The 27,111-nt window shown below is 50.0% G+C and overlaps 10 protein-coding genes across 10 annotated transcripts; 5 read left to right on the forward strand and 5 right to left on the reverse strand.

Moving 5' to 3' along the window:
- Positions 1–4,866: 4,866 nt before the first annotated feature.
- On the reverse strand, positions 4,867–7,012 carry B0J16DRAFT_126175 (uncharacterized protein). Its single transcript, XM_046121695.1, has one exon. The coding sequence runs from the start codon at positions 6,805–6,807 to the stop codon at positions 5,083–5,085; it is 1,725 nt and encodes a 574-aa protein (XP_045982874.1). The 5' UTR covers positions 6,808–7,012; the 3' UTR covers positions 4,867–5,082.
- Positions 7,013–7,224: 212 nt separating this feature from the next.
- B0J16DRAFT_341129 (uncharacterized protein) lies at positions 7,225–8,718 on the reverse strand. The gene is made up of 2 exons (XM_046127792.1): positions 8,251–8,718; positions 7,225–8,196 (listed from the first exon to the last, which is right to left on the reverse strand). The coding sequence occupies exons 1-2, from the start codon at positions 8,534–8,536 to the stop codon at positions 7,406–7,408; spliced, it is 1,077 nt and encodes a 358-aa protein (XP_045982875.1). The 5' UTR covers positions 8,537–8,718; the 3' UTR covers positions 7,225–7,405.
- Positions 8,719–8,915: 197 nt separating this feature from the next.
- On the forward strand, positions 8,916–9,835 carry B0J16DRAFT_126232 (uncharacterized protein). The gene is made up of 2 exons (XM_046121696.1): positions 8,916–9,018; positions 9,069–9,835. Exons 1-2 carry the CDS (start codon positions 9,010–9,012, stop codon positions 9,570–9,572), a joined length of 513 nt encoding a protein of 170 aa, XP_045982876.1. The 5' UTR covers positions 8,916–9,009; the 3' UTR covers positions 9,573–9,835.
- On the reverse strand, positions 9,662–12,378 carry B0J16DRAFT_384301 (uncharacterized protein; the record flags this gene model as incomplete). The annotated part of the gene is made up of 6 exons (XM_046131407.1): positions 9,662–10,112; positions 10,169–10,522; positions 10,573–10,904; positions 10,956–11,257; positions 11,308–11,765; positions 12,359–12,378. 6 exons carry the CDS (start codon positions 12,376–12,378, stop codon positions 9,662–9,664), a joined length of 1,917 nt encoding a protein of 638 aa, XP_045982877.1.
- A 719-nt stretch (positions 12,379–13,097) lies between these two features.
- Positions 13,098–17,557, forward strand: B0J16DRAFT_362730 (P-loop containing nucleoside triphosphate hydrolase protein). Its single transcript, XM_046129830.1, has 10 exons — positions 13,098–13,283; positions 13,344–13,531; positions 13,608–13,662; positions 13,722–14,320; positions 14,380–14,806; positions 14,856–15,011; positions 15,059–15,626; positions 15,679–15,845; positions 15,897–16,426; positions 16,477–17,557. Exons 1-10 carry the CDS (start codon positions 13,128–13,130, stop codon positions 17,453–17,455), a joined length of 3,825 nt encoding a protein of 1,274 aa, XP_045982878.1. The 5' UTR covers positions 13,098–13,127; the 3' UTR covers positions 17,456–17,557.
- B0J16DRAFT_341142 (DnaJ domain-containing protein) lies at positions 17,558–19,444 on the reverse strand. The gene is made up of 2 exons (XM_046127793.1): positions 19,036–19,444; positions 17,558–18,973 (listed from the first exon to the last, which is right to left on the reverse strand). Exons 1-2 carry the CDS (start codon positions 19,327–19,329, stop codon positions 17,933–17,935), a joined length of 1,335 nt encoding a protein of 444 aa, XP_045982879.1. The 5' UTR covers positions 19,330–19,444; the 3' UTR covers positions 17,558–17,932.
- Positions 19,445–19,757: 313 nt separating this feature from the next.
- B0J16DRAFT_384304 (uncharacterized protein) lies at positions 19,758–20,241 on the forward strand (the record flags this gene model as incomplete). Its single annotated transcript, XM_046131408.1, has 3 exons — positions 19,758–19,824; positions 19,906–20,082; positions 20,138–20,241. 3 exons carry the CDS (start codon positions 19,758–19,760, stop codon positions 20,239–20,241), a joined length of 348 nt encoding a protein of 115 aa, XP_045982880.1.
- A 67-nt stretch (positions 20,242–20,308) lies between these two features.
- On the reverse strand, positions 20,309–21,889 carry B0J16DRAFT_126267 (uncharacterized protein). Its single transcript, XM_046121698.1, has 2 exons — positions 21,544–21,889; positions 20,309–21,478 (listed from the first exon to the last, which is right to left on the reverse strand). Exons 1-2 carry the CDS (start codon positions 21,679–21,681, stop codon positions 20,501–20,503), a joined length of 1,116 nt encoding a protein of 371 aa, XP_045982881.1. The 5' UTR covers positions 21,682–21,889; the 3' UTR covers positions 20,309–20,500.
- Positions 21,890–22,962: 1,073 nt separating this feature from the next.
- B0J16DRAFT_286873 (S-adenosyl-L-methionine-dependent methyltransferase) lies at positions 22,963–24,751 on the forward strand. The gene is made up of 4 exons (XM_046124121.1): positions 22,963–23,330; positions 23,392–23,426; positions 23,533–23,854; positions 23,909–24,751. The coding sequence occupies exons 1-4, from the start codon at positions 23,118–23,120 to the stop codon at positions 24,482–24,484; spliced, it is 1,146 nt and encodes a 381-aa protein (XP_045982882.1). The 5' UTR covers positions 22,963–23,117; the 3' UTR covers positions 24,485–24,751.
- Positions 24,752–25,399: 648 nt separating this feature from the next.
- B0J16DRAFT_384307 (thiamine diphosphate-binding protein) lies at positions 25,400–26,621 on the forward strand (the record flags this gene model as incomplete). The annotated part of the gene is made up of 2 exons (XM_046131409.1): positions 25,400–25,801; positions 25,863–26,621. The coding sequence occupies 2 exons, from the start codon at positions 25,400–25,402 to the stop codon at positions 26,619–26,621; spliced, it is 1,161 nt and encodes a 386-aa protein (XP_045982883.1).
- Between the last annotated feature and the right edge of the window lie 490 nt (positions 26,622–27,111).

Raw genomic sequence — 27,111 nt, forward strand, 5'->3', positions numbered from 1 at the left:
TCTTCAATTTTCATGTCTGCGTGTCGTCAATCGTTCCCGCTTCCGGATTTCCATTTTCAGACCCTTTGTTTCGGCCCTGGGAAAGCCCTGGAAAATGATCAACCCCGCCAAGCACATGTCACTCACTGTTCATGTCGACTCATGATTCAATTTGGTGTTGAATACATCAACCATCACATGTAGTTGAATTGTCGCATTAGATGAGCGTTCAGTTCATTGTCTATCAAGGAAACATGACCGCAGTCACCAATTTGCCAATTGTCCCTATTGCTCAACAGTGGAAAGGCATCCTCATTTCTTTTGGCACTCTTTGCAATCCAAGTAACTCAAGTAGACAGTCACAACATCCAAACCTAGCGTCATTCATCAATTGCGCTTCAAATCACGAATTGAAGCGAATGCAGTTTCTCGTTCACTCCCGTCCCTCATTCAGTTATCCAAAGTCCAATTCCTCCCCACACTACTTCGATGTGAGTCACAGGACGGGGGAGAAACAGGCTTGGTCTGCCCCAAAGACACACTAAAGAGACCGAAACAAGACCTGGTGCCAAGTCATATCTGGTCTAGTGAGTCCTTGGCATGTATGGGGGCCACATGCTAAGATGTCCATACATTACGCCAGGGGGGGAGTGGCTGATATCCATGGGAGACAGCAGTGAATTATCGATAAGGAGTTTGGGGGCTGCAATACAGCACAGTACTGTCTGTACCTTGGAGGCTTCTGGAAGGATTGCTGATTGGTGACTGCTGACGCTTGACGATGGATTGAGTTGTCGTTGATGGGAGATGGCATGATGGCATGATGGCATTTACATCATGGTCAAATGCCAACGTCACCATCTTTTGATGGCATTAGCACTAATCAGTTGTCTGTTATGGGCTCAAAATTGCATGAGATGTGCCGTGCGTGTTTTGATGGTTCCCAACAGAGACACAGTCAGTTAACTTATGCGGGAGGATTCTGACCATTTCCGTCAGCGTGCGAAGATAGAGCACTGTTCTGTATCTGAAGCACACCATGGGACTGAGCTTACGGTGGCAATGTGAGCTCTAATATGGTTCTAACGCAGGATGGATACTTCAATTCTTGGACTATGTCACCTGCGTCTTGAGCACATCATCAATTGAATGTCCGGGTCAGCCGAAGGAATAGTCGGCTTTAGCAAGGGGTTACCGGCTAACTTCGCTACATCCTTGAGCCTACAGTTATGAGTAGTCGACGTTTGTGATTGAGTCAACCTGCAATAAGAATCCCATAAGCAGAGCAAAGTATGGGGGAAATCCGAACCGAGAAGCCAGCGGAATAACCAGTATGTGTGGGACACGCACCTCTGGTTAGATAGGTAGGTAGGTACCTGTTCTATTTGTGTCTGCCAAGTGAGGTCATACTCTGACTCTTGTTCTTACTCTTGTACGCTGCCTTCTGTCGTATTTCTTAAGATAAGAGACTACTAATGCAACTTCCGAATATTTATCGATAGCGAAAGCTCAGACTATTCCCCGGATTCTGGGGAGGTTACACATACATGGATGTTGCTAGGTTGTTAACAAGGTTCCCCACCATTGCTCTCTCGATCGTCCAGAGACGCTCTGGCAGGTGAGCGAGTGACTGACTGTGAGTGTCGAGCACATGACAGATAGTCTAGACGAGGCCCTTTGCAAGGTGATAGCTGATAACGTATGTATAGACTGGGTGGCTCGCTGGCTGGTGGCAGAATCGGGACGACGGCCTACCACGTTTCCATTCATTGCCTTGGTTGTGAAACGGCCCGCCCGGCGCGTGAACCCTCCGTCCCATCCACTCCGTATACTCAATCGGCGGTGGCTGATAAACATCCGCTGCGCTGGTGGTTGTCAAGGCTCGTACAGAGAGGGCGGCTCTCGGCCCTGAGAGGACCGCTATTTCCAAAGGGTGCTGAGAACTGGAGGCTCACGAGGTATGTTTCCGTGGGGTATCACTCTAAACTACTACAGTAAAGTACTGTACGGTACCATTCATACGGTCATTTGACCGCCTTGTTCTGAGACAAAACGAGAGAGGTTGAGACATTCCCGGGAGTCTGAGCACATCAAGACAAAGAGTAAGGCAAAACACGCACGAGACTAATCAACACCCGCATTGCATAGCATGGCATGGCATGGCACTCTAAGATCGGAGATAATTAGAACCAGACGTATCCCGAGTGCTGGATCGCATTCGGAAAGTCAGCGAGGGTGTTGCACATCAGCATCGCATCAAGCAAGTCATTGAGCATTGTCTCAGTGTCTACTACAGTACATGCATCGATTGAGGCTAATGACGGGCGGGATGTTGACGTTGTTGACCGACAGAACAAAGATGGAGGCTGGAGGCGTCAAAGGCTTGGGGCTGTGTGACGGTGAAAGGTCGATTGATTGACTGTACAGAGAGCGGTCAGCGTCCTTCAGCTTCTTCATTCTCCCATCTGTTGACATTGGAAGAGGATGGGACAATACGGATACAACAGTCAATCCAAGGAATTTGATTGATTGCTCGCTCACATACGATCTAGACCCCTCAGATCCAGAGTATGCGCATGTGCATCTGCATGTGCTAACTTCGAAGGACGTCATCACAGGGACCAGTCCTTGACGGGCCCGGCGCATTAGTGGACGGGACCCTTCTGATGCTGCAAACCACAGATGCTTACACCACACTAGGTAGGTGCACTACAGACTACAGTAGACACAAGAGGGGTCGAATTGAGTCAATTCACCTCCAACAATCGAAATACATATTATGCCTCACTTTGTGTCCCGCGCCATGGTTGCAATCAAGCGGAGTGTTTGTAGCGCCATTTTCCAGGTGTCAATTGCACATTCCGTGCGCTTACAGCGTCAACTACAGTTCACTACAGTACAGTACACAATCATTGGGGACAAGAGTCATATGTTCTATATGTCTTTCTCCCTTCTAATCAATCCATGGATATGATCGCCATCCGTGCCTCAACTTTCCGGCCTCCAACTGATCGACCTCAATCAGGGTCCTTCAACCTTGCAGGCTTGCAGAGACAAAGAATGGAAGGAACGGTGAGAGAAACTTGATCCACCGTCTCTGCTCACACACACCGTCTTGTATCGGCCTTCCGTTTCCCATCCATGTGCCGTCGGTCCTTCGGTTCGGCCAATCTCTGGCGACGGTTCATGATGGATATTGCCTTGTTGGGCGGCTAGAGAGATTCGGGCCGCGTGCACGGGTGTAAAGTCAAGTTCCGTTTGAATCATTGGATCTGTTTCTTGATCAGTTTCTCCGGTAAGACGTGGTCTACATACATAGTCTATGCTTTTCCTCATCTTGTTGTTAAACTAATCGATCTCTCACATTATCTCCTTCCACGTAAAACAAAGGACAATCAAATCAATGACAAGTCAACCTCGACTCGCATATCAAAGTCCGTGATAGTTGCACTCCCTTACCGTAGTCTAAGCCGTTCTGTCTCCGCCTAAAAAGAAGCAGCATCCCCACTGACCACAAGACAACTCAACTCCATATCCAAGGGACGGCCCCACTTCGTTCAGTCAATCATATGGGTCTTGTTCCTAGACTTGACTTGATTAGATAGAGAATGAGAGAATGTGCCTGTGCCTGTGCCATGTGAAAGTCGATACCCCTCGCGACTGGTGGGGGTGGGACGTCTCTGCTATGATATGCTTGCTCTGCTCTGTACGGTTACGACCAGCGGCAACGTGCACTTTCTATCTACCTAGTCATCCAATGTCACGGGGTGAGTCAATGGGGCCTGGTGAATTGTTCAAGGCCAAGAATTCCTTTCTTTCTTTTCGCTTTGACTTAATTGCCTCATTGCATTTACTTGATAAAGATACGGTGGATATGGCAGTGTGGCGCATGTTGGCTCTGCTGGCTGCCAGCAAACAATGGCACTGCATTGGGTTCAAGCAGGATTCAATTGACGCAGCTGATTTGTTGGCATGGCTAAGGCACTGTACAGGCATCCATAGCATAACATAACATCCACGTCCATGGTCGTTTCAGCACCGTGGCGTGTCAGCATCTGCTTGGATGCGGAAAATCCAATGGCATTGTGCAAATAATTAGAGTGGCAAGTTGCGATTCGAGGTCACCACTCTCTTGTTTCTTCCCTTGTCTCTTCTCTCTGATGCGCTGTCAGTGCGACCTTGGTTTCTTTTGTTTCATGCCGTGGAGCCACACAATGCATGACAGGATATGCAACGCCAGTTCCACTGGAAGACGCTGTAGCAAACTTCCGCTGCATCATTCCATCAATGGACCTTGTTTCAGGAACGCAGGGGGGCCGAAGATCTCCCTTCTCAGGGCGGGAATCTACTTGCGTGATGCATTGATCACTAGACTATCTAATTATACATCTTGAAAAGCCATCCCAGGTCACTGATGGCCTCAGGTTCTTCAAACCACTTTAGAGAGTTTGAGTCCTTTCAGCCACCCCCTGATGAGATACAGCTTTTGTACGACCTGGGTATGGTTTGCGTGACCTTGTTTCCGAATCGGCTTTCCACGTCTCGATAAGCTCCAGCTAGCGAAGCGGAAGTGCCTGGATCGATAGGTACTTCAACCTCTGGGCAACGTACGGACCAGTCGTCATGACGGACGATTCCATCAGGAGGGAATGTCGCTGAAAGTTTAATCATAACGCCTGGTCAATTAGGTTTCAGTCGCTGCCATTAAGCATCCAGACCCAATCGACACATTTCGTACTTTTTGGTACATGTTTTAGGCATGCGTTTGTTCTGCGTCAGCAAGGCTTGCTAGGACTTATAGTCATGCTGCCTTGATGCTTACAGCCTCCCCCAACAGTCATTGGTTCGTGACGGATAACTGCCAGGACTTTCAAGAAGACTCATCCCACACTACCCGGTATTGCCACTTGCAGAGCACCGTGACTCTTGCGCATGCCACGGGTGGTCAGCATTCTTCCCCGGGAGCGTGGCGCGAGCTGGGGGCGGCGGCGATTGCCCTCGTTGGTAGCGACGCGACGCGGGCCTATGTTGCGCGTCTTTTATCAAAGTGGAAATGAAGCTGCCTTCCGGCTTGTTGACTATGACGGCATTGAGCTGTCAGCATCATGTAAAGTCGTAGACCATTAGGCTCTCGCGGCCGTCTCGCGCCTCTTTGAGAACAATGACCATCTCGTCGTCGAAGCCAACCCAATTCCTGCGGTCCTCCCACTCGGCCCGCGGGGCTGTCGTAGGGCTGTCCGCGTCATCGGCCGGTTGCCTGGTCGTAGGTCGTACCTCGATGCTGCTGCCTCCAACCCGACCCTCTAGCTCCCATACGCGGATCTCGTCACCCCGCGTACTAATACTGACAGCCTTACCCCGCGGTGTAATCTCAGCGTCTGAGATACCGGACGTATGGCCCCATAGGCGGATACCAGAAGACAGCGAGAGAGATGTAGCAGTGGACGTACAGAGGTAAAGGACGAGTGTATTGTCGGGTAGTGTGGCGAGGAGGTATGGGTGGCTGTAACAGAGGGTCATAAGCTCTGAACGTGACCTGTTGGTTCGGATGGAGTCGACGCCGCCGCCTGAGGCGGCGATAGGGAGCGTCGACGCAAGGCGAGAGGTCAATTTGTCAACGACGGTGTTATCGGGGGACGGCGTGATGAGTAGATCCTGGACTCCGATGCACCAGCCATCACGGACAGGGAAGGTGTAGGCGATAGAGGCGCTCACGGAGGACGACATACGTCGTATTGATAGAGCAAGAGGAAGATGAGTGGTGTGCGACTTGAGAGACGTAAGAAGGTATGGAGGCGGCAGGGTCGTGCTCTTCTTTCGGAGCTCCGACTTTTGCTTTACTGCTCCATACGATAGCGGTTCGCTAGTCATATTTGCATTGTTCGTCAAATCGTCTGTGGGCTCGGCGGCTGGTCGATTAAATGTGTAGAGCGAGATCAAACCAGCAGCTGTAGCTGTCAATACGTAAGGATGGCCTTGCGCTACTGCAACAACTTCCCCGTTGCAGCTTTTTTCATGCCGGTATCTTCGCATCAATTCTTGTTGTTGGAGATTCAACCGCCAAAGTCCGAAACCCCCATCGGCGAATCCCACTATGATGTCCACCGCTGTTGCAGAAGCGCTTTCGTCCACTGCCAGTGATGTCGGTGCAGTATCGTCACTCTCGTTGTCCTCGCAAAGATCGAGTTGCGCTATCGGCCGCCGCGTCCGTAGATCCCATGCGCGCAATCCAGATTCCGAATCAGCCGTTATTGCAATACCCTCAATGACTTTGACCAGCGTCTTCTTTTGTCCATCACTGCCGTCAGGTGCATCTCGCACGCTGACCTCCTCTACCGCACATTTGCCTCTGGCCCAGTTATGACGCAATTTGTATTGTCTCTTCCAGTCAACGCTCTCGCTCTCGCTGCTCTCCTTCAAGAACTCGTCGTCAGGTGCTCTTCCTTTCCTTCCATCGGCCCAAACGGCTCGTCGCGCCGAGTATTGAAGTTTGGTACCGCCAGCTCCGCCAAGACGGAAACCAGGTATACGCAACGCGCGTGGGAGCACAAAACGCTCATAATAATGCTCGCGCCAGAGATGAGGATCTGAGGCAAGGCGGTATAGTCGATGCGAAGTTGGTGAAATGTCGAGGAGCTCGGACGAAGAGAGAAACGATAGAATTCGCAGTAGGATCTCAGAAGATATCTTGGTTAGAATGTCCCGGGGTGGCGGGTCGTAAGCTGCATTTGCGATGCGTAGACGCTTGCATGGCCGAGATGGAACTACATCTTGTGTCCGAGAAGGATCAGAGCTCTCTTCGATCGATGGAGGCTTGCGCTTTGGCATTACGAGAAATGAGTTGGGAGCACTAGGCAGGCCAAGCCTGCATTCAGCTATGCCAAATGTATTTATCCACTTAGCAAAGTGATGTTGGAAGGGAGAGGTTACTTGTTTCTTTGTGAAAATGTCGGTGGCAATGCATTCTGGCTTTGACAGAAGCTTACAGTGCCGGCGTCTACCCTGTACCGTACTCGTGACAATGGAAAGTGCCAACGCATCTCTAGTTAATCTTTCAATTGAGGTTGTTTACAAATAGCCAGTAAGGAACCTGGTATTGTTTAGCTATGGGAAACAAACAATACAGTCGTGCTCCGGTGTCTCTGTGGTTGTGGCTATGCAAACCCAGATATTTGTATCGCCTTATTCGTTTTGAGGATGTTTATAAGGAGGATATTTATAGCCACCAGAGAATAGTACCAACAGTTCTCATGATTCAAAACGCTTTTATTAACGATGGTCCTGACGTCCTCATACTTATTTATTTCTTTCTCTGTCGTACATTTGAACGCAGGGTATTTCCATAATGCATGCCAGGGTAGAAACTCAAAAAGCCTACCGTGTAAGTATTCCCAAACTCCAACGATGCTTGACTAACTCCTACTTTTTACAACCCGATCGCTGAGAAGAGATCATCGTACACTTTGCCAACCCAACCATCCATAAGCCCTCCCCTTGCGACGACACCCAGACCCCCGACCGCCCATAGCGCAGCAAAAGCTACCGAAGCACCGTGAAGAGCAACCCATTTTCGTCTTCTTGACTTCATGGCCTTCTTCTCTGCAGGCACACTACTCGTTCCCCAGATGAACTTGGTCGTAGGTGACAGACCGAACCACTTCGCCTGTCCCCAGATCATATGACCACAACCGGCGGCGAGAAGACCAACATAGGAGAACCAAGAAGTAACTGGATGTCGAGCGAACGCATGTGCGACATAGGCGAGACCGATGTTGGAGCTATCGCCCTCAACCTGAAGAGGCAAGACGCGATTGACGAAGACGTGGGCTGCGAAGAAGACAGTGAAGGCGTAGCCGGATATCGAGATATAGCTCAACGTTGGCCATGGTGAAGCGGCCCGAGCACTTTTCTGATCCTCAAGTTCTGTCCTTGAACGGTGAAGGGCGTACATCCCGGGGGTCGCAGCACCATAACGTTGCATATTCTGCGATCTCCTCAACAGTCGAAGGGCGATACCTGAACCGACATGGGCGATGATAGGTAGAGCAACCAGCATGGGTTCGGTGAGTGAGGTTTGGTAAATTTCACGAGTCATGAGGAGGTAGGTTTCCGAGCCAGGAACCGAGCGCGTGATAGCGGGAATGAGAGAGACGTTGGCGAGATGGAGGGAGGTGAAGATACCCATTGCGTAACTTGAAAACTTCTGGATTCGCATAACTAGTCAAGTAAGCATGTCTTCCTCAAGGGTCATGCAAGTGATTATGTCCTTACGATAGAAGATAGGACCAGGACCAGCCCCAGACGATCTGAGGTTTGTACTCGCACTCAAACCCGGAGCGCCGGTGGAAGGAGCCCTGATCGATGATGTGCTATTGTCCATTTCATCGGCGTTCACCATCTCATATCCATCATCACTTCCCCGAGGCGGTGGTCCGAGGTCACGGCGGTCAATAGTGGGATCTGCTGGCGGAGAATCTATCGGGGAAGGGTCAAGCTGCTGCAAAGACAAGAAGCTCGCCTGTGAGGCTCGACGATCGGGGGGTTGGTCGAAATCCATGGTGTTACCACGGCCAGCGTGCTACCTCTGTAAGTAGATGAGAGAGACAGTCCCAAGAAACGTAGGCGGGGAGCCGAGACGTAGAAGAAGAGATGATGGCGCGCTCGTGACAGGGAAGTTTTTCCAGTTGGGATTAGCGCCTCAACGTGGTGTAGACGGGGGAAGCTGCCACCAGATTCTGGGGCAGGTGTTCTGGAAGCCCCTGCCGAAAGCCCCCTGGGAATGACGTTGAGGTTCTGGGAGCCCGGTCAGCAAAACATGCTAAATTGTGATTGGCGACAGCTCAACTCAAATCTTGGCCATTCGAGGTTAGTGCCCGAACTCCCTAGTACTTAGTACCTTATTCGTTCTGGCCCGGGCCATTGCTCAATCTTTCCCCATCAAACATCAACAGATCTACATCTTCCTTACAGCAAGTCTATCATACATACGCGCTTCGAGTGTTGAGCGACAAAACACGATTCGGAAGGAAGATGCCTCCAGTGAGCCCGGCGTGCCTTGATTTACTACTGACTTACTGACGCGCTTTTAGCGACACCAAACACTTCCGGCGGCGCAGACTGCAGCTGCACGTGAAGCACAAAAGTCCTTCTACTGCCAGCTCTGCTCTAAAGGCTATTCCCGGATGAACGACTATGAAGCCCATCTTGGCAGCTATGATCACAGTCACAAACAGCGCCTCAAGGATATGAAGGCCATGGTTCGTGATCCTAATGCGGGCTCACGAGCTCGAAAGGCCGAGGCCAAAGCAGATGGTCTAATCAGTATCAAACTCCCTGGCCAAGAATCTACCACAGGTACTGGAGGCGGAGGTTTCAAGAAAGGCGGATTTAAAAAGAGTGGCTTCAAGAGTGCTTTCACCAAAGTGGAAAGCAGTGGATCAGGATCAACAGTATCAACTACTGAGAAACCCAAACCGACCAATGCGCTTGAGCCTGCACCAGTCAACCCCGGTCTCCAGAAGAACCTTTTGCCAGAAAGTGACACTGAGGATGAGGGCTATGAGGTCTACGACCCGCGGTTTCCCACGGATTAAGCTTATTGAACACTCTGAAAGCGCAAACAGACACTGAAGAATGACGGTGCACTGAAATTCATCTATCGACTGGCATCGCCCCCAACCCTTCACATTGGTGGCCACTGAGGGCCTCCTAGTTGGGATATATCCTGTTCCAACAATCCCAGCAAGTTGCGACTTCCAGACATCCAGTCTGCCATTTGCGCCACCTGCGAGTTATCCTGAAATGCAGCGTTGGGGTCGCCACCAGCGGTATTCATGTTAGGATCCATCACAGGCATGAAGCCGAGCTGACTCAAATAAACGTCAAACTCATCTCCGATTGGTGCCATTGTTTGGTCTTCCTGCTGTTGCGACTTGGCTTCGACATAAAGTGCTGCGACATTGCTCATGACTTGGCATAGCCGCGAGAGCTTTTGCATTGTCTCCGAAGCGTCACTGGTTTCTCCAATGGACGTGCTGAAATCACTCAAGAGACGCAGATCTTCTGGTGATAATGTTTCTATGACATAGCAGAACAGAACGAAAAACGGGGCAAACGGGGTCAAGACCAGGTTCCTACAAGTTTGTCAGATGTGCTTGGAGCCCAGGGATGACTGTTGCCATGAACATACCAGTGGACATATATATTCCTCGCATGGGGATCTTTTCGCACCAATTCCATACATGCTAAATGCGTATGTGTTGCCCTTCTTGCGGTCTCTATGCACTCGTTACAGAACCTACTGGAGGAGCCTTCAGGGGCTGGGATTGCTCGATAGATAAGTGTCATAGTTGATAGCAACTGGACTTCGTCACCCTTGACGTGAACATCGACCAAGGGCGAAGCTCCTATCTTCTCAAGCGAGGCAATGGCCAATCCTCGGCTCTCGTGCGCCTCCGCCTCTACCTCCCGACACTTCGCCGCTAGCATTCGAGCCCTCTCAGCGAGAACAGCGGGAGGCTGAGCTAATGCAGCTGGACAGAAACTGATTTTTTGTTAGCCACAACGGCTGAAGGATATTGGAGCGATACTTACAGTTGCTCATACACTTGGCCCTGAAGCGTTGCAGCACTTAGCCACATGGACGCAACAGCCTTGGTCTCAATACTCAATATGCCCTCAAAGTGGAAGGTTCGCGGAATGTCAATTTCCCAGTCCTGGATAAGAGGCGCACGTCCAAGTCGGATCGCCAACGCTTTATCTGTTGTATAAATGTACCAGAAGAGAATTGCTCTAATGCCAGCTTCCTCTGGGTTACGCATGGAGTGATCTTTGCGGTGAAATCCTGCGGTCTGACACATTTGGGCAGCAGCACTATTGAGGTGCCAGGCTACTGAGGGCCTGCATACATCAATTGCATACAATGTCTGATCGGTTCGTTAGCGTCTACTGCTTCTTGACACAAGAAGATCACCCACCCCCATTAATAGAGCTTGAACTGTCTCGATTTTGATCGACATGAAGAGAGACATGTTTGCCAATCCAGTTTCCAAGTTCACTCGACTCGTGTGAAGATGAGAGGAAAACTCGTCCTTAAGAGCCTTGTTGTCGATGGTTAATGCATGCTGTTCAAGAAACAGGTAGTAAAGTCCGACATTGACGATGATGAATGTGGCATCGGTGAAGTCTTCTGTAGGGAAGTAGACCATTCGACAAAGGTTGGAAAAGTCACTTATTCCCACGAAATAGCACACAAACGTGAAGAGCCCTGGCGGGGAAGCTGGCACCGAGTCAGCGTGTGGGTTGGAGAGCAGATGCGTTGATACATACCTCTCGCTCGCTTCAGTAAGGAGACGACGACGTCCATGGGAGGCATCTTGAGCTGGCCGAGACCGCCTTGCGGTAACGGTTGCTGCAATGGGAACCTGGGGCCATGACTGATCGATTGTCGACTCTGAAGCTCAGCTATCTGTCTCAAGTTGGCGAGAGCCTCCCACATCTTGGGGCTGACGTCGTGCAGAGATGTGCGCTCCACCGCATGCTCAAGGAGTTCGCTCGCAAATGTCGTTTGCTGGGCGATTACAGAATCGCCACCCAGAGCAGACTCATCATCAGAGCTTTCAAACCCGACAGTTGACGCAGCGTTGGCATCCAAGCCAACAAAGGCTCCAGGGGTTACGGGGAAGTGGACATTGCTCCCTGGTGTTGATATAGGGCGCTGGGAGAGATCGCGGAGGAGATTTTCTATGTTAGCTAGACGGACTTCAATTTGATCAATTTTGCGTTCACTAGAAGGTGCGTATGTCACTGATTAGCAACTGGTTTGCATGTTCAGGTGGTGGTGGGTGATGAAATGTGCAGCGAGTGGATGGGTGTGACAGATACGATGGCGTTTCGCTGGATGCATTGCAAGTGATGACTAACTATTGAGATGAGATGAGGACTCGTTGCCTGGGCTCCTTGGGTCTCTGACCAACGCCAGTGGATGTGCAAGAGCGTTTAGCTGTACGACAGTTGGAACATGGCCAGTCTTTATCGCATCGGATCTATTGCATACGGGGCGTTATTGATAGGAATCCGGTATATTGAACAGTTTGTGCATCCAGAAGCACCAAGGCTAAGGCTACGCTGCTTCTGAAACGGCATCTATGGGAAATGCTTACCTTTCGCATACGACACTGATCACACTGAGATCACGAGATAGCCAGTTAGTCTTGACATTCATGGATCCATATTAGACTGGTACGCCTAACAAGGCCAAGCAAGGAAGCAAGCAAACCAAGCCGTGGAACCTCGCAAGACAGCAAAACGGCAATTACTCGGGTGAAGAATGCCTAATGTGGAATATGAACATGAATATGAATATACGGGTATCACTTACCGCACGCCGTGCAGAGTCATCGGGAGCCGCGGGTCCGTTGTTGGTGAGCCCTCGGCCGATACTGGACTGGTCCATAGCTCTCTGTCTTTATGTGACCAATAGATGACGTAGAGATGTGAGATGAGAACAATTTCAGATATTTTTTTCTTTTCCTTTTCCTCCGCTCGTAACTGGAGAAAGACTAGAATTTGGGTGCTGACGACGCGGTATAGATGAGATGTATCATGTACGGGATGTACGGATACGAGAGGAAGGGAAGTAAAGTGATGGAAGGGTTCGGGAAGCGCGGGGACCGACTAATGGATTGTGGCTTGTAACCTCATATTAAAATTAAATGTGGCTGTGATTCAGGAGAGGTCAATGGATCGAAACTCTATCCGTATTTTGTCTTAGTTTAACGGTATCCGTATCCGTAGTCTTAAATTGCCATGCTTGATATACAAAGGCTAGGTAGGGAACTCAACTTGTGTACATACTCTGCTTTATCTTTGTGACTTGCATCTGATTCAGGTAGGTACCTAATTACCTAGGGATAGTAGGTAGTTGAAATTGACTACAAGCGGCTGAATAATTGCCCCGGTCTGAATTATCTTACTAGGTAGGTAAGTAGTCTATGTCGTCGATGATCTGTGGCTGTATAAGCTCATTGGCTGAGCCGTATCGCGCGGGTTGCGACCAACGTCAACGCCAAGAAACACCCTTTATTCAAAAGAGTCGACGTTTGTCTTGAGTTTGTTATGTTATGCTATGTTATGTCTGCTAGTTCAAGATGACTGCTAAGCAGCATAAAAAGAAACAAGAAAGTCAACTTGACGATTCAAGTGAGCCAAACACAAACACAAACAGCACCATGACGGTTACACTCGAAGGTGATACAAAAGAAGAGAAGAAGGAGAAGAAGGATTCAAGCTTCAAGTACTACTTGGTATTAATATCAATATGCGTGCGCATTGTATTGGTGTACCATAACTAACAACATTTCTAGCGTGTCTTTACTTACAATGATCGTTTGGGATGGATCCTCAACGGTGTCGCATTTATCTGTATGGTTGCTGCAGGTACAATCCTGCCCCTTATGGACCTCGTCTTTGGAAAGTTCATCAACGTTTTTACCGATTTCGCTACTGGCTCGTTGTCACCTGCTGGATACCGAACTGAGGTCAGCAAGTACAGGTATGACAGTGCATCATACTTTATATCTACCTACCTAGGTACCTAGGTATCTGTACTAACCAATTTCATCTTATAGCTTGTACTTCATTTACCTCTTTATCGCAAAGTTCGTTCTGACTTATATTTGGACGGTTTGTTTACCACGTCTTGGCTAGTTGAGTAACCATATGCTTACACTTACCTTTTTCAGATACTCGTTTCCATTGCGGCCATCAACACTACCAAATCGCTTCGTGTTGACTTTGTCCGGAGCACTCTCCGTCAAGAGGTGGCCTTTTTTGACTCTCCCGCCTCTTCGATACCCGGCCAGATCACGACAAATGGTAACCTCATCAACCAAGGAATCTCTGAAAAGTTTGGCATTACAATTGCTGCCCTCTCGACTTTCGTTTCCGCTTTCATTGTAGCCTTCGCCGTCCAATGGAAGCTTACTCTGATTGTCCTCGCTATCATTCCAGTGAACCTGATCGTCACTATCATATGTGTCGCTATTGACACTGGATACGAGTATGCCATGTTTGATGTCTACTCGAGGTCAAGTTCTTTGGCCGAGGAAGCCTTTTCGACTATTCGCACAGCTCATGCTTTCTGGGCGTTTCCAAAGTTGTCGAAACGCTTCACGGATACGCTTCAGGAAGCAAGGAGGATTGGTCATAAAAAGTCCTGGGTATACATGGTTCTGTTCCCCACTGAGTTCTTCTGCATCTTTGCAGGATATGGCTTGGCTTTCTGGCAGGGAATGAGGATGTACTCGGAGGGTGAGATCACTCAGCCAGGAACCGTCGTGACGTGAGTATATCTGGCATCCCAATGCTTCGCTCGAACCAACTAACCATGGATATTGGTAGTGTCATCTTTGCTGTTCTCGTTGCTGCTACAGCACTCACTCAGATTGCGCCCCAGACAATAGCCATCTCCAAAGCCACTGCCGCTGCCCAAGAGATGTTCGAGATGATTGATCGCAAGTCGCAAATTGATGCGTTATCCCCACAAGGCGAAACCATACCCGACTTCCAGGGCAATATCCAATTCCGTGGGGTCCGGTTTGCCTACCCCTCTCGTTCTAATGTCACGATTCTTCACTCGCTTGATCTCGACATTCCTGCTGATCAGACAACGGCTCTTGTTGGTGCTAGCGGATCTGGAAAGAGCACGATATTTGGACTCTTGGAGCGTTGGTATACGCCAAGCCGTGGATCAATCACACTGGATGGACGTCCTGTCGAGAATCTGAACCTGCAATGGCTTCGAACGAATATTAGAATGGTTCAGCAGGTATGGACGAAGACACCAAACATGACACATTATGCTAATTTCTATCCAGGAACCAACCCTGTTCAGCGGTACCATCTATCAGAATGTTGTAGATGGTCTGACTGGCACATCCATGGTCGATCTCCCAGAGGATGAGAAGCAAAGGATGGTCGTCGAGGCCTGTAAATCCGCCTATGCCCATGATTTCATCGAGACGCTGCCCAACGTACGTTCTTTTCTCCAATTTCCAAGTCCTTTACTGACTATTCTTAGGGCTACGATACTTGGATTGGCGAGAGAGGTGCGTCATTATCTGGTGGACAAAAGCAGCGTGTAGTCATTGCTCGCAGCATCATTTCCAACCCCAAAGTCTTGATGCTCGATGAAGCCACCAGTGCTCTGGACCCAAACGCCGAAAAGATCGTGCAGAAAGCTCTCAACAACGTAGCCAAAGGCCGAACAATGATTGTCATTGCGCACCGTCTGTCTACGATTCGTGATGCCGACAACATCATAGTCATGGCCAAGGGCGAAACAATCGAACAGGGCTCCCATCACGAACTTATTCAGCGCGGTGGCACGTACTCGCGCCTCGTTCGCTTACAGGATCTTGGAAAGGGTAGCGAATCTTCAGAAGAAGAGGAAAATGAGACAGACAAGGAAGAGACAGCTGCTGGTCTTGATCCTGTTTTATCCCGTGCTTCTCAGCATGCTATAGCGGATATCACACAAAAAGACGGAATCAATTACGGACTTCTGACAGGACTTTGGCTCGTTATCAAGGAACAGAGACCACTGTGGTTCTCCTGTTTTATTCTGGTCATCATCTCCATATTGGGAGGTAAGGTGTTTGTCCAATGCTACGAAAGTAAAGCTTACTTATACCATCCCAGGCGCTACGTATCCGGCACTTGCTATACTCTTTTCGAGAACCATGAAGGCATTTGAGACAATTGATGTCAGCGAGGCAAACTTCTTCTCGTTGATGTTCTTTGTAGTTGCTCTTGCCAACTTTGTTATATATGCCGTGGCTGGCTGGGTTTGCAATGAGATCGGCCAAGCAAGTCCCATACACTATCATTTTAGCATCTTTGAGGCTAACAAACTTTAGCATGTCATGACTGTATATCGAAGTGAACTATTCGATAACACCCTTCGACAAGACATGATCTTCTTTGACGACCCCGATCGTGGAACTGGCGCCCTCGTTTCACGACTGGCCGCTGAACCAACAAGTCTCCAGGAATTACTATCCATGAATCTATCGCTTATCATGATCAACCTAGTTACAGTCTTATCTAGTTCAGTACTAGCCATCGCCTATGGCTATAAGCTGGGTCTTGTTCTTACACTTGCCGCCTTGCCGGTGCTTGTTGGTTCGGGATATGTAAGGATCCGACTTGAATACAAGTTTGACGATGACACCGCCGGACGGTTTGCTAAAAGCAGTGGTTTGGCTTCGGAAGCGGTCCTGGGCATCCGGACTGTTTCCTCACTGGCATTGGAGCGAGCGGTCATCGAGCGATATAGCAATGCCCTCGAAGGCCTTGCCAAGGAGGCTATCGGAAGCCTGGGTTGGAAGATGCTTTTCTACTCCTTCAGCCAGTCGGCATCCTTCCTTGCCATGGCACTAGGATTCTGGTAAGTATTTTCCGACTACAAATTGCAAGAATAACACTAACAAGTGATAGGTACGGTGGGCGTCTTGTTTCCACGGGCGAGTATACAACAGATCAATTCTACGTGATCTTTATTGCCGTCGTCTTTTCAGGAGAAACATCAGCAATGTTGTTTCAGTATACCACCAGTATCACGAAAGCACGAACTGCCATCAACTACATCTTCGAGCTCCGGCGTCAAAAGGTCCTGCATGATAATCCGGACAACAGTCCTGGAAGTGAGAAGAGTTTGGCCGAGAAGGGTATCGACATCTTCTGTGACGAGATCGCTTTTGCCTATCCTCGCCGTCCCAAACTGCAAGTACTTCGAGGCGTGGACATCGCCATCGAATCTGGCAAAATGATTGCCCTCGTTGGAGCCTCTGGATGTGGCAAATCCACCATGATTGCACTGCTTGAACGCTTCTACGACCCAACTAGTGGCATGTTACAGGCAGATGGCCAAGATATCAGGACAAAAGACAGGCGACTACATAGGCGAGACATTGCCCTCGTGCAACAGGAGCCAGTTCTGTACCAGGGTTCAGTTCGAGACAATGTCTCCCTTGGTATCGAAGAGGGTAACCCGTCCGATGACGATATTGTTGAGGCTTGTAAACAAGCCAACATATATGAGTTCGTCTCTTCTCTTCCTGAGGGTCTCGCTACACCTTGTGGCAACCAAGGTTTGTCGCTCTCTGGAGGTCAAAGGCAGCGTATCGCAATCGCCCGAGCCCTTATCCGCAAGCCTCGGTTGTTGCTTCTAGATGAGGCTACCAGCGCTCTAGATACAGAGAGTGAAAAGGTAGTCAAGGAGGCCTTGGATCGAGCAGCCGAAGGAAGGACAACGGTTGCCGTTGCACATCGCTTGAGCACGATCCGAGATGCTGATATCATTTGCGTTTTCTCGGGCGGCAAGATTGTCGAGAGGGGGAGACATGAAGATCTCGTTGCGAAGAAAGGTCTATATTACGAGATGGTATTAGGCCAGTCCTTAGATAGGGAGGCATGATTAACTCGGAGTCAGCCAGAGTCTAGGAGGAGTTTCATTTCTGCTTAACCGCACTCATCTAGCAACACATATCACCCGGAAGTTTTGCAATACTTTCAAGAGGATGGTTTTTATAGCGTTGCATAATAGGAAAGAATGACACGATCCCAGTTCTGTGCCATACACAAGGAGTTGATCTGCAAAGCTTGGTCAATAGTCCATCAGCGGTGACGGGTCATTTGGTTACTCTCTATCAAGTTGAACTTTTCGAGCTCACTCAATCATATAGATAGTATAAGCTTCCCAAACGTCAGCTACAACTTGCCTGCGGCTTTGTTACACTAAGCTCGTCCTGTTGACATGATGATGAATAGCGCTTGACCACGGTCTGCAGCTCGCGTCATATTGATCTAGAATCCATATCGTCGTATCTATTTTATCTAGAGCCTATCATGATAACCTCGCATGCATTTTCCCCATCTAAATCAAACACATCGCTTAAGCCAAGACCTTGACGTCGCCATCCTTGAGCTTGCCAGCTTCAACAAGCCTCTTGGTCTCGCCGACCCAGACAGCCTTGATCTCGTCGGCAACCTTGAGACCGTTGAGCTTGCCAGCAAGGTCAGCAATCTCATCGGCATCAATCTTGCCCTGGATGGTCTCAACATCGCCGAGGACGGAGTCGATGTCAGCAGGTGTAGGCTCGCCAGCAGCGAAGTAGTTGGCGTCCTTAACGGATCCCTTGAGCACACGCTTGTTCTTCTTGACAGCGTTCTTGGCAGCCTCCTTGGCCTTCTTCGAAGACTCACGATCGACCTTGGCCTTCTCCTCGGCCTCCTTGGCAGCCTTCTCCTCAGCCTCCTTGGCAGCCTGAGCGTCCTCCTTAGCCTTCTTCTCGGCGGCCTCACGTTCAAGACGCTTCTTGTTCTTGGAGGCGCTGGCTTCCTGTCGGAATCGCTTGATACGCTCATCGCCAGCTGAAGCATCGTCTAGCAGCTTGCGGAGACGAGCGTTATCCTCGGCCTTTCTCTTCTTGCGGGCGTTGGTGTTCTTACGCTCCTGGTGTCGCTTCTGATCACGGTTCTCATTGTCATCGGGGACATCCTCATCGAGGTACTCAAAGGTTCGCCAGCTGTCAAAGTTGTACCAGAAGTTGTAAAAGTCCTCGACCTGCTCCTTAGTGGCGTCGGCACTGCCAAATGAGGGGACGGGGTGAGTCTTTGAGAAACGGGCCTCAGACTTGAAGACCTTGCTCCACGCCTTGTAGTAATCGGCCTTCTGGAGCTGCTTCTTAGTGGGAGGCTCGACTTCAGCCTCCTCGTCGACAGAGTCAAACTGACGGCGCTTTACAGGGTCAAGGAGGACGTCGGTAGCCTTTTGGATACACTTGAAGAACTGATCGTCGTCGACACGACCCTGGGCGGCCTTCTTATCGGGGTGGTGCTTAAGGACCTTCTTGCGGTGGGCCTTCTTAATCTGGTCTTCAGTAGCCCTCCAGCGGTACTTGGAAAGACCGAGAATCTTGTAGTGATCTTGGGTCTAGTTACAAAGAAGAAAAGCGTTAACAAAAGCAATCGAGTTGCGTATCAAGAAGCACATACCTTCCAGTCCTTGGCCTCACGCTGGAGCATCATGGGGTCCTCGGGCTCGCTCTCGTCGCTAACATCACCATCTTCGACGTTCTTGGCACTCTCCTGAGCCTGGATACGGTCGTCCTCGGAGAAGGTGCGCTTGTGGCGGGCTCGTCGAGCGTGGGCGAGGAAGTGAGGGCCGACAGGCTCGATACTTCGCTGAGTAGCCTCAGAAAGCTTGCCGACAGCCTTGAAGTCCTTATCGGCAGCCCAGCCACTGGGGAGGGCGGGAAGAGGGAGTGTCACAGTAGCTACGGAAGCCATTATGTGGTGTATGGGTTTGATGGTGACGAAGAGAAAAATCCCGATGGTTTTTTGGCCGCAACAATTTTTTTTTCAATGGCGCTGCATCGACTTCCCCCACCATGGACGTTATTGGCGGGGTAAATGCTTCAGTGGGACATTTGCAACCAGCACGACCAGTTACAGTGGGATGAGCGCCTTAAGCTGTTCCGCGGCCAGCGTCCAGAGGTGTCCAAAGGGCCCTGGAACTCCCTGGAAGGTCGGGCTAGATGAGAGGCTGGAGACTCCGCCCAGCCATTACAAGCATCGGAAGCATCCAATCCAGGTGAGGTTGAACCGGACTTTTTTTTCCCTTCTCGTTTTCAAGGTCATCTTCACGATAGATTCAAATCGCCACACCTATTTCCATACTTGATTAATTCCATTCTCTCGAACTTCCGAAAGCCAAGATGACCACCGTCCCGGCCCTAAATGCTTACCGACACCTAATGCGCGCGGCGCGCATCGCTTTCCAAGGTATGGAATCATACTGAAATTGCCTGGGACATTCTACTCCTCATGTTATGATCAATCATGCTGACGGTTTGGTTTCTCAAGGGGACGCACCAATTCTGTCCGCAGCCCAGCTACAGATCCGTAACGAGTTCCGCCAAAAGGCCTCGATCGATGCGTCTGACGCTCCTGCAGCGATCAAGCACGCTGAGGAGGTTGCGAAAGTCCTCCGCCAAAATGTTGTTCAAGGCCGCAGAATAGAGGAAGGCAAAGATTCCTACAGTACGTTGGGAACAGACATGGCCATATACAAGCATGAGCTAACTGGAAGTTGTAGAGCTACGGATACATGAGGACATCGAGCGAGGCGATAATGAATCTATCAAGACGGCCGGCAAAGGCACAATCGGAGGTGGCTGCTGCGGCGGTGGTAAAAAGTGAGCGGAAATCCGCGGCCGTATTGTATAATTTGTAACATTACTGTAAAGATACCCTGAAGGAACAAGTGAACTGGCAATGAACATTCTTGCTCTTTCCCTCTCATCTCTTCCTTCAACTCAACCATATTCCGACCTCCGTGGTCAGCCATCCTTTTCGCTAAAGTCCACCTTGATGTCTTTTCCTTGGCGCCAAACTCCGAAAACGTGATGATTTGTCTACCTTACAATCAACATAAAAGAAAAAAGGGTCATAACTTCGTCTAGTCTCCAGAAAGAGCAGCGTAGGCAGGGGTATCGGAAGCTCCTGGGGGTGCTGCCACAGGGGCAGGCAGAGCTGCAGGTCGGTTCGTAGACCCGCCACTACCGTCCGTCGCTCGCGAGCCCCCAGTCTGAGAGCCTCCCTGGCGTTGCCTAGCATCACGCATCATCTGAGTTCTTTGCTCTTTATCCATCGTACCAATCGCCTTTGGTTGTCCCCACCGAACTCGCAATGGGCATCCAGCAATCACGGCTCGACCCTGACATGCCTCTGCAGCCTTCTCGGCAGCTTCACGAGTTTCGTAGTTCACAAAGGCACAATGTGACATGTGCGAACAGACCAAGCTCTTGATCTTGCCGTGGGCCTTGAAGAAGTCCCGAAGCTTATACTCCGGTAAATCGTCCTCAATACCAGTCACGAAGAGAGACATGATATTCTTGTCGGCAGGAGGCAGCCAGTCGCGTGGACTCGGAGGCAACTGGGCAGCACTAGGGAAAACCTGACGACCCTTACCGCCAGGTTTAGCTCCCGCAGCTGCCGCTGCCTTTGAGTCTCGAGTTCGAATAGGACCAGGTCCGCCGAGGCCAGCACCAACCGCTACATTTCCGCCCTTGGAACTCTCGCCCTCTTCGATAGTCTTTCCTTTGCGAAAGTAGGGTTTACTGTTCGCAAGTCTTCGTAGAAGCTCACGCGCTTTCTCATCTGTTTTTTCGTATTCTTCTTGCCCGACCTTTCCCTCCTCGATCAGTTGCTCGTTGTTTTGGGCGAAGTATTCTCGATTAATGTCGGACTGAGGGCCGGGAGCGACCATCTTCAGGGCAGCATCGCGTACGACGATGGGAAGACCAAACGAAAGGTCGAGCATGCAACATTGACAACAGTTCTTGAGTCGCGCGCAGGTCAAGCAAATATTTGTCCGTTTCTTACGACCATTCGCGCGCGTGGCGCTCCAAGCGAATACAGTGAAAGGTCTAGTGCACTATTTGGCATCATGTCAGCGCTGCGTTCATGCGAAAACGCGAAAGAGATCAGTGGTTGACCTACCAATTTGCACTCCGCGCCATAATCCTCTTTGAGCATTTTGACATAAGGGTTTTCAGGGAGACACGTCTCACAGACGGACGGAAAGTCGGTGGTTTCCCATCCTGAGCGGTTGAGATCTTGCTTAATCTGGGGCGGCATCGCGAATACGTTAAGTGGTAGTTGCGCGGGAAAGCTCTAGGTCAACTTTGATGGCTTTTGGAGTTGAGGCGCAGAAATTCGGTCATCCGCCACCTTATGTAATGCAAAAATATGGGCTCAGACAACAAGCTATAAAGCCGGAGTTGCCCGTCGCCATTGGATGAGACTGTTCGATGTTTTTGCCGCTTATCGATAAGCTTCGGCATAATTTTTCTGTCTACTAACCTTCTGAGTGGTCAGACTTATAAGCTCTGTACCTACCTACTAAGCTAGGCGAGAAAAGTGATCAGATGGACCATGTAGACCTCAAGTTATCAGAAGAATTGGCCCCCGAAAGCATAAGAGATGAAATAGTTCAGTCACTTTATGCCAGCTTAGACTAGCACTCAGGCAACTTTATTATGGTAGCCTAAGCCTCAGAGGACAATTCTCCTGTTACCCACCCGGTAGATATCGTTGATTAGAACCGTTATCAGAAAAGCATGCTTGCCATCAATTGCGGCGTATTGCGATTTTGGAGATGCGTACTCCGTACATATGTAGTTATTCTTGGGCTGACTAAAGGTGGATAGGTACGGATACAGAGCAGTTATCCCCCGTTTAGTTTCCATATATACGAAAACGAAAACCATCAAACCAGCGTCCGTACCAAACCGCGACTCGAATAAACAAATACTAATGCAGTGCAGAAGACTTTGTGTTGCTAGAACGTCATTGGCGATCCGATGTTGACAACTGTCCCGTCATTCACTTTCTGTCATGATAGTTCGGCTATCCGTACGAGGTTGTTGTTGCTTGAGATTCATTCTCGTAGACGCTTTCGTATTCGTATCATTTCTCGCAAATTGACAGTACATATGCGAGGTACCTCTTCCTGGCATCTACATTATTTGTTAGCTGCACTCTCACCGCCAACGATGTCAAGTTAAGGAGAATGCGCCAGCAGAACTACATGGATGCATAAGTCTGTTTGCAGTTTGCAGTAGCAAATCACAATCACACTTTTATTTATTTTTTGAACAACAGGGAGAACACGATCACGTCCTGATCTTTACCATGTATCACATGAAGACTAAGTTTGGAGGTGTTGTGGAGAGTTGATTACTCTGTACCATTTTGGGTCGAATTCTCCCGGGTCGCCCCCAGGCTAGGTGATAGACAGGGGACCTAGTACCCTTAAGGTATAGCGCACGGATATTACTCAATTCACGATTGAGATTGGATGCCCATAGACGGGATGGCTTGTGCAATTCAGGGGAGGCCCTGAAATTTGTTGCGACAACCCATTAAGTCTATTAAAGCCAACCCGTTCCCTCAAAGTTTCAACTTTCCTATACCTACACATTCAATTCGTCTGTTGTCCTCTTCTCCTTGCTTCTCCTTGATCTTCTTCACCTTCACTTCATTTCACTTCAACACTTTACACCATATTCAACATGGTTGCCTCATCGAACACCAGCCTCGAGCGCGAGGATCACCAGCGCGATGCCGACTTCAACAAAGCCATGCACGGCAACTCTGCCCAGGCTCGAGGTGGCATTGCTGCCATGTTCCGCAAGGGCGGTGCCGCTAAGCAGGCTGCTGTCGACGAGTATTTCAAGCACTGGGACAACAAGCCTGCAGAGAACGAGACTCCTGAGGAGCGAGCTGTAAGTTCCCCTTAATATGCCCCTCCTATCTTTCCATGGCAGGAACTGATTCAGCGGTCAGGCCCGACAAGCTGAGTACGCCACTTTGACTCGACAGTAAGTGATCCAATTCTTGTCTTGGTTTCTCCCCTATCATTCCGGACCATGTCTCGAACTGCTCCAGGTTTTCTTGCTGGGCCGAATGCTGACTCAATGTTCGCAGCTACTACAACCTTGCTACCGATCTCTACGAATACGGCTGGGGCCAGTCTTTCCACTTTTGCCGATTTTCACAAGGCGAACCCTTCTACCAAGCCATTGCCCGTCATGAGCACTACCTTGCCCACCAGATTGGTATCAAGGAGGGCATGAAGGTTCTTGATGTCGGCTGCGGTGTTGGTGGTCCCGCTCGCGAGATTGCCAAGTTCACAGGTGCTCACATCACCGGTCTGAACAACAACAACTACCAGATCGAGCGAGCCACCCACTACGCCTACAAGGAGGGTCTGTCCAACCAGCTCGAGTTTGTCAAGGGCGATTTCATGGTTTGTACCCAATCAACCCGAAATGTCTTGGATCCGGACTAACACCATTGTCAGCAAATGTCTTTCCCCGACAACAGTTTCGATGCCGTCTATGCTATCGAGGCCACTGTACATGCTCCCACACTTAAGGGCATCTACAGCGAGATCTTCCGAGTCCTCAAGCCCGGTGGTGTTTTTGGTGTGTACGAGTGGCTCATGACCGACGAGTACGACAACGACAACCTTCGCCACCGCGAGATTCGACTGGGTATTGAGCAGGGCGATGGTATTTCCAACATGTGCAAGGTTTCCGAGGGTATTGCTGCTATCAAGGACTCCGGTTTTGAGATGCTCCACCATGAGGATCTCGCAGACCGCCCCGATGCCCTCCCCTGGTACTGGCCTTTGGCTGGTGAACTTCGCTACATCCAGTCCGTCGGTGACATCTTCACCATCGTGCGCATGACCACCTGGGGTCGAACCATCGCCCACGGTCTGGCTGGTCTCCTCGAGACCTTCAAGCTTGCCCCTGCTGGAACCAAGAAGACTGCTGACAGTTTGGCTCTTGCCGCCGACTGCCTTGTCGCTGGTGGACGAGACAAGCTCTTCACCCCCATGTACCTCATGGTGGCTCGCAAACCTGCTGCGTAAACAAACAGGTTATGACAACAAATCTTTCAAACAACAATTATCTCATGAGGGTCAAAAAGGAGCAAATTATGCTGGTCGATGATGCACATGCATACATATGAAGTGGCCGACCTTACGATATAGAGGATCCGGAAGGCAGAGGAGTTTAGGGACAATATTGGCTTATAATTGTAATATACATACCAATACAATTTCATCTTTCTTGTCGTTGATAGCAGGTACACTTTAATCTACCACCACAGTCAATCAATCGATCTACTATCAGGCAATGCGGTTTCTTTGTTTCTCCGATGCACCCGTGTTTTTTATTTTCTTTTTTCTTAAATCTTTGGGTGGATTTAGGATGGTCCCTCAATATTCCCCTGGATTCCCCCAACAGACTGGTTAAATGGGTCATAAAGGTTGTGTTCTAAATTCTGATAGGTGCTTGCAACTAGTTGACTACCCTTCCAAAAAGCCAACCTGTGCTGCACTCACTCAATGGCAAGGGTCGTCCAAAGGCGTTGGCTGCAGGCGGGGAGCAAAGAGGGATAAAGCTGCCCGAGCTAACGGAGGGTCGCTCGGGGGGATTTGGAGAGCGGGTACTCAATCAGCCACAGAAAGTAGGTGAGGGCTTAGGTACCTCGCAGTTCCGGCACGATACGTACCGACTGGCCCCAAAAAAAAACTGATAGCTGGCCAGCAGAAGCGTTCTTCGGTGAAATTCCCTCTCTCAACCCGACTTGTTCATCTCTCAACACCAACTTCAGCCCATCATCATTTTTAATTCCCACGTCAAAGTCGACGACCCGGGAATTACGAGAAGCTTGTCCTCTGCAACTTCTTGCCTTTGACGCTTCGTTCTCCTTCTTCGTCGACTCTCTGCCGTCCTCCTTCCGACTCCTGGGTCAATTGGCTATTCAACAAACGCACATCATGTCTCGCATTCTTCGACCCGCAGCTCGCCTCGCTGCTTCGACTCGAGCTATCCGCACTCCTGTTGCTCCTTCAGCTGCTCAGTCTGCCATCACCCGCGCTGCTCTTGCGCGACCCGTTGTTTTTGGTTCCGCCCAGACCCGATCCTACGCCGACAACAGCTCCGGCGTCAAGGAATACACCGTCCGAGATGCGCTCAACGAGGCTCTGGCTGAGGAGCTCGAGCAGAATGAGAAGGTCTTCATTCTGGGAGAGGAGGTTGCCCAATACAACGGTGCCTACAAGGTAACCAAGGGTCTTCTCGACCGCTTCGGTGACAAGCGTGTCATTGACACCCCCATTACCGAGTCTGGTTTCTGTGGTCTCGCTGTCGGTGCTGCCCTCAGTGGTCTTCACCCTGTTGTAAGTGTTACAGCACCCTTTTTATCTTTCAATCAGATTCTGACAATTTCGATCTTAATAGTGTGAGTTCATGACTTTCAACTTCGCCATGCAGGCTATCGATCAGGTTATCAACTCTGCTGCCAAGACCCTCTACATGTCCGGTGGTATCCAGCCCTGCAACATCACCTTCCGTGGTCCCAACGGTTTCGCTGCTGGTGTCGCCGCCCAGCACTCCCAGGACTACTCCGCCTGGTACGGCAGCATTCCCGGTCTCAAGGTCGTCTCCCCCTGGAGCGCTGAGGATGCCAAGGGTCTCCTGAAGGCTGCCATCCGTGACCCCAACCCTGTCGTTGTTCTCGAGAACGAGTTGATGTACGGTCAGAGCTTCCCCATGTCCGAGGCTGCCCAGAAGGACGACTTCGTCATTCCCTTCGGTAAGGCCAAGATTGAGCGATCCGGCAAGGACTTGACCATCGTTTCCCTGAGCCGTACTGTCGGTCAGTCTCTGGTTGCCGCTGAGAACCTCAAGAAGAAGTACGGTGTTGAGGCCGAGGTTATCAACCTGCGATCCATCAAGCCTCTCGATGTTGAGACCATCATTCAGTCTGTTAAGAAGACTCACCGTCTTCTATCCGTCGAGTCTGGCTACCCTGCTTTCGGTGTCGGATCCGAGATCCTCGCCCTGACAATGGAGTACGGCTTCGACTACCTCGATGCTCCCGCTGCCCGAGTCACTGGTGCTGAGGTCCCTACTCCCTATGCCCAGAAGCTTGAGGAGATGTCCTTCCCTACCGAGAAGCTGATTGAGGACTACGCTGCCAAGGTCCTTCGCCTGTAAGAAAAAAAGACAAAAGAGAGAACTTAGTGCTGAGAGAATCCGGTCCAACTGCTTGCACATATCAGGATAGCGCCCAGGCTCATGTGCCCAGCGTGGCAGTGCGTGTCCTACGCTGCTCGTTGTGATCATCGGAATTGAGACGCAGATTAAAATCTGATCCAATTGGCGTATTTGATGGACACTTGTTTGATAGACGTGCGGAAGGAAAGGAAATGTAATTTTATCGCGTGTTGCCATGTATGTTAAGGCACGGCACCCGTCTTATTAATGATCTACCAATTCATATATGTGCTTCAGCAGCTGTGAAAGGCCAGTGTCGTAAGTCAGCTCAGGTATGATGCTGCTAGCGGTTCTTGGAGATTGCAGAGCATGATATCGTTTTAGTCATGACAAAATGCTGGTGGTTTTGGTCAGCAATTCATCTACTAGGCATAAGGTTGTTATAGATGTTCATCGTTGAAGCGACTCGTCTAAAACAATTCCCGATGGC

The sequence above is a fragment of the Fusarium flagelliforme genome (genome assembly GCF_020744385.1).
Source record: "Fusarium flagelliforme strain FIESC 12 MPI-CAGE-AA-0113 chromosome Unknown B0J16scaffold_4, whole genome shotgun sequence".
Lineage (NCBI taxonomy): Eukaryota > Fungi > Ascomycota > Sordariomycetes > Hypocreales > Nectriaceae > Fusarium > Fusarium flagelliforme.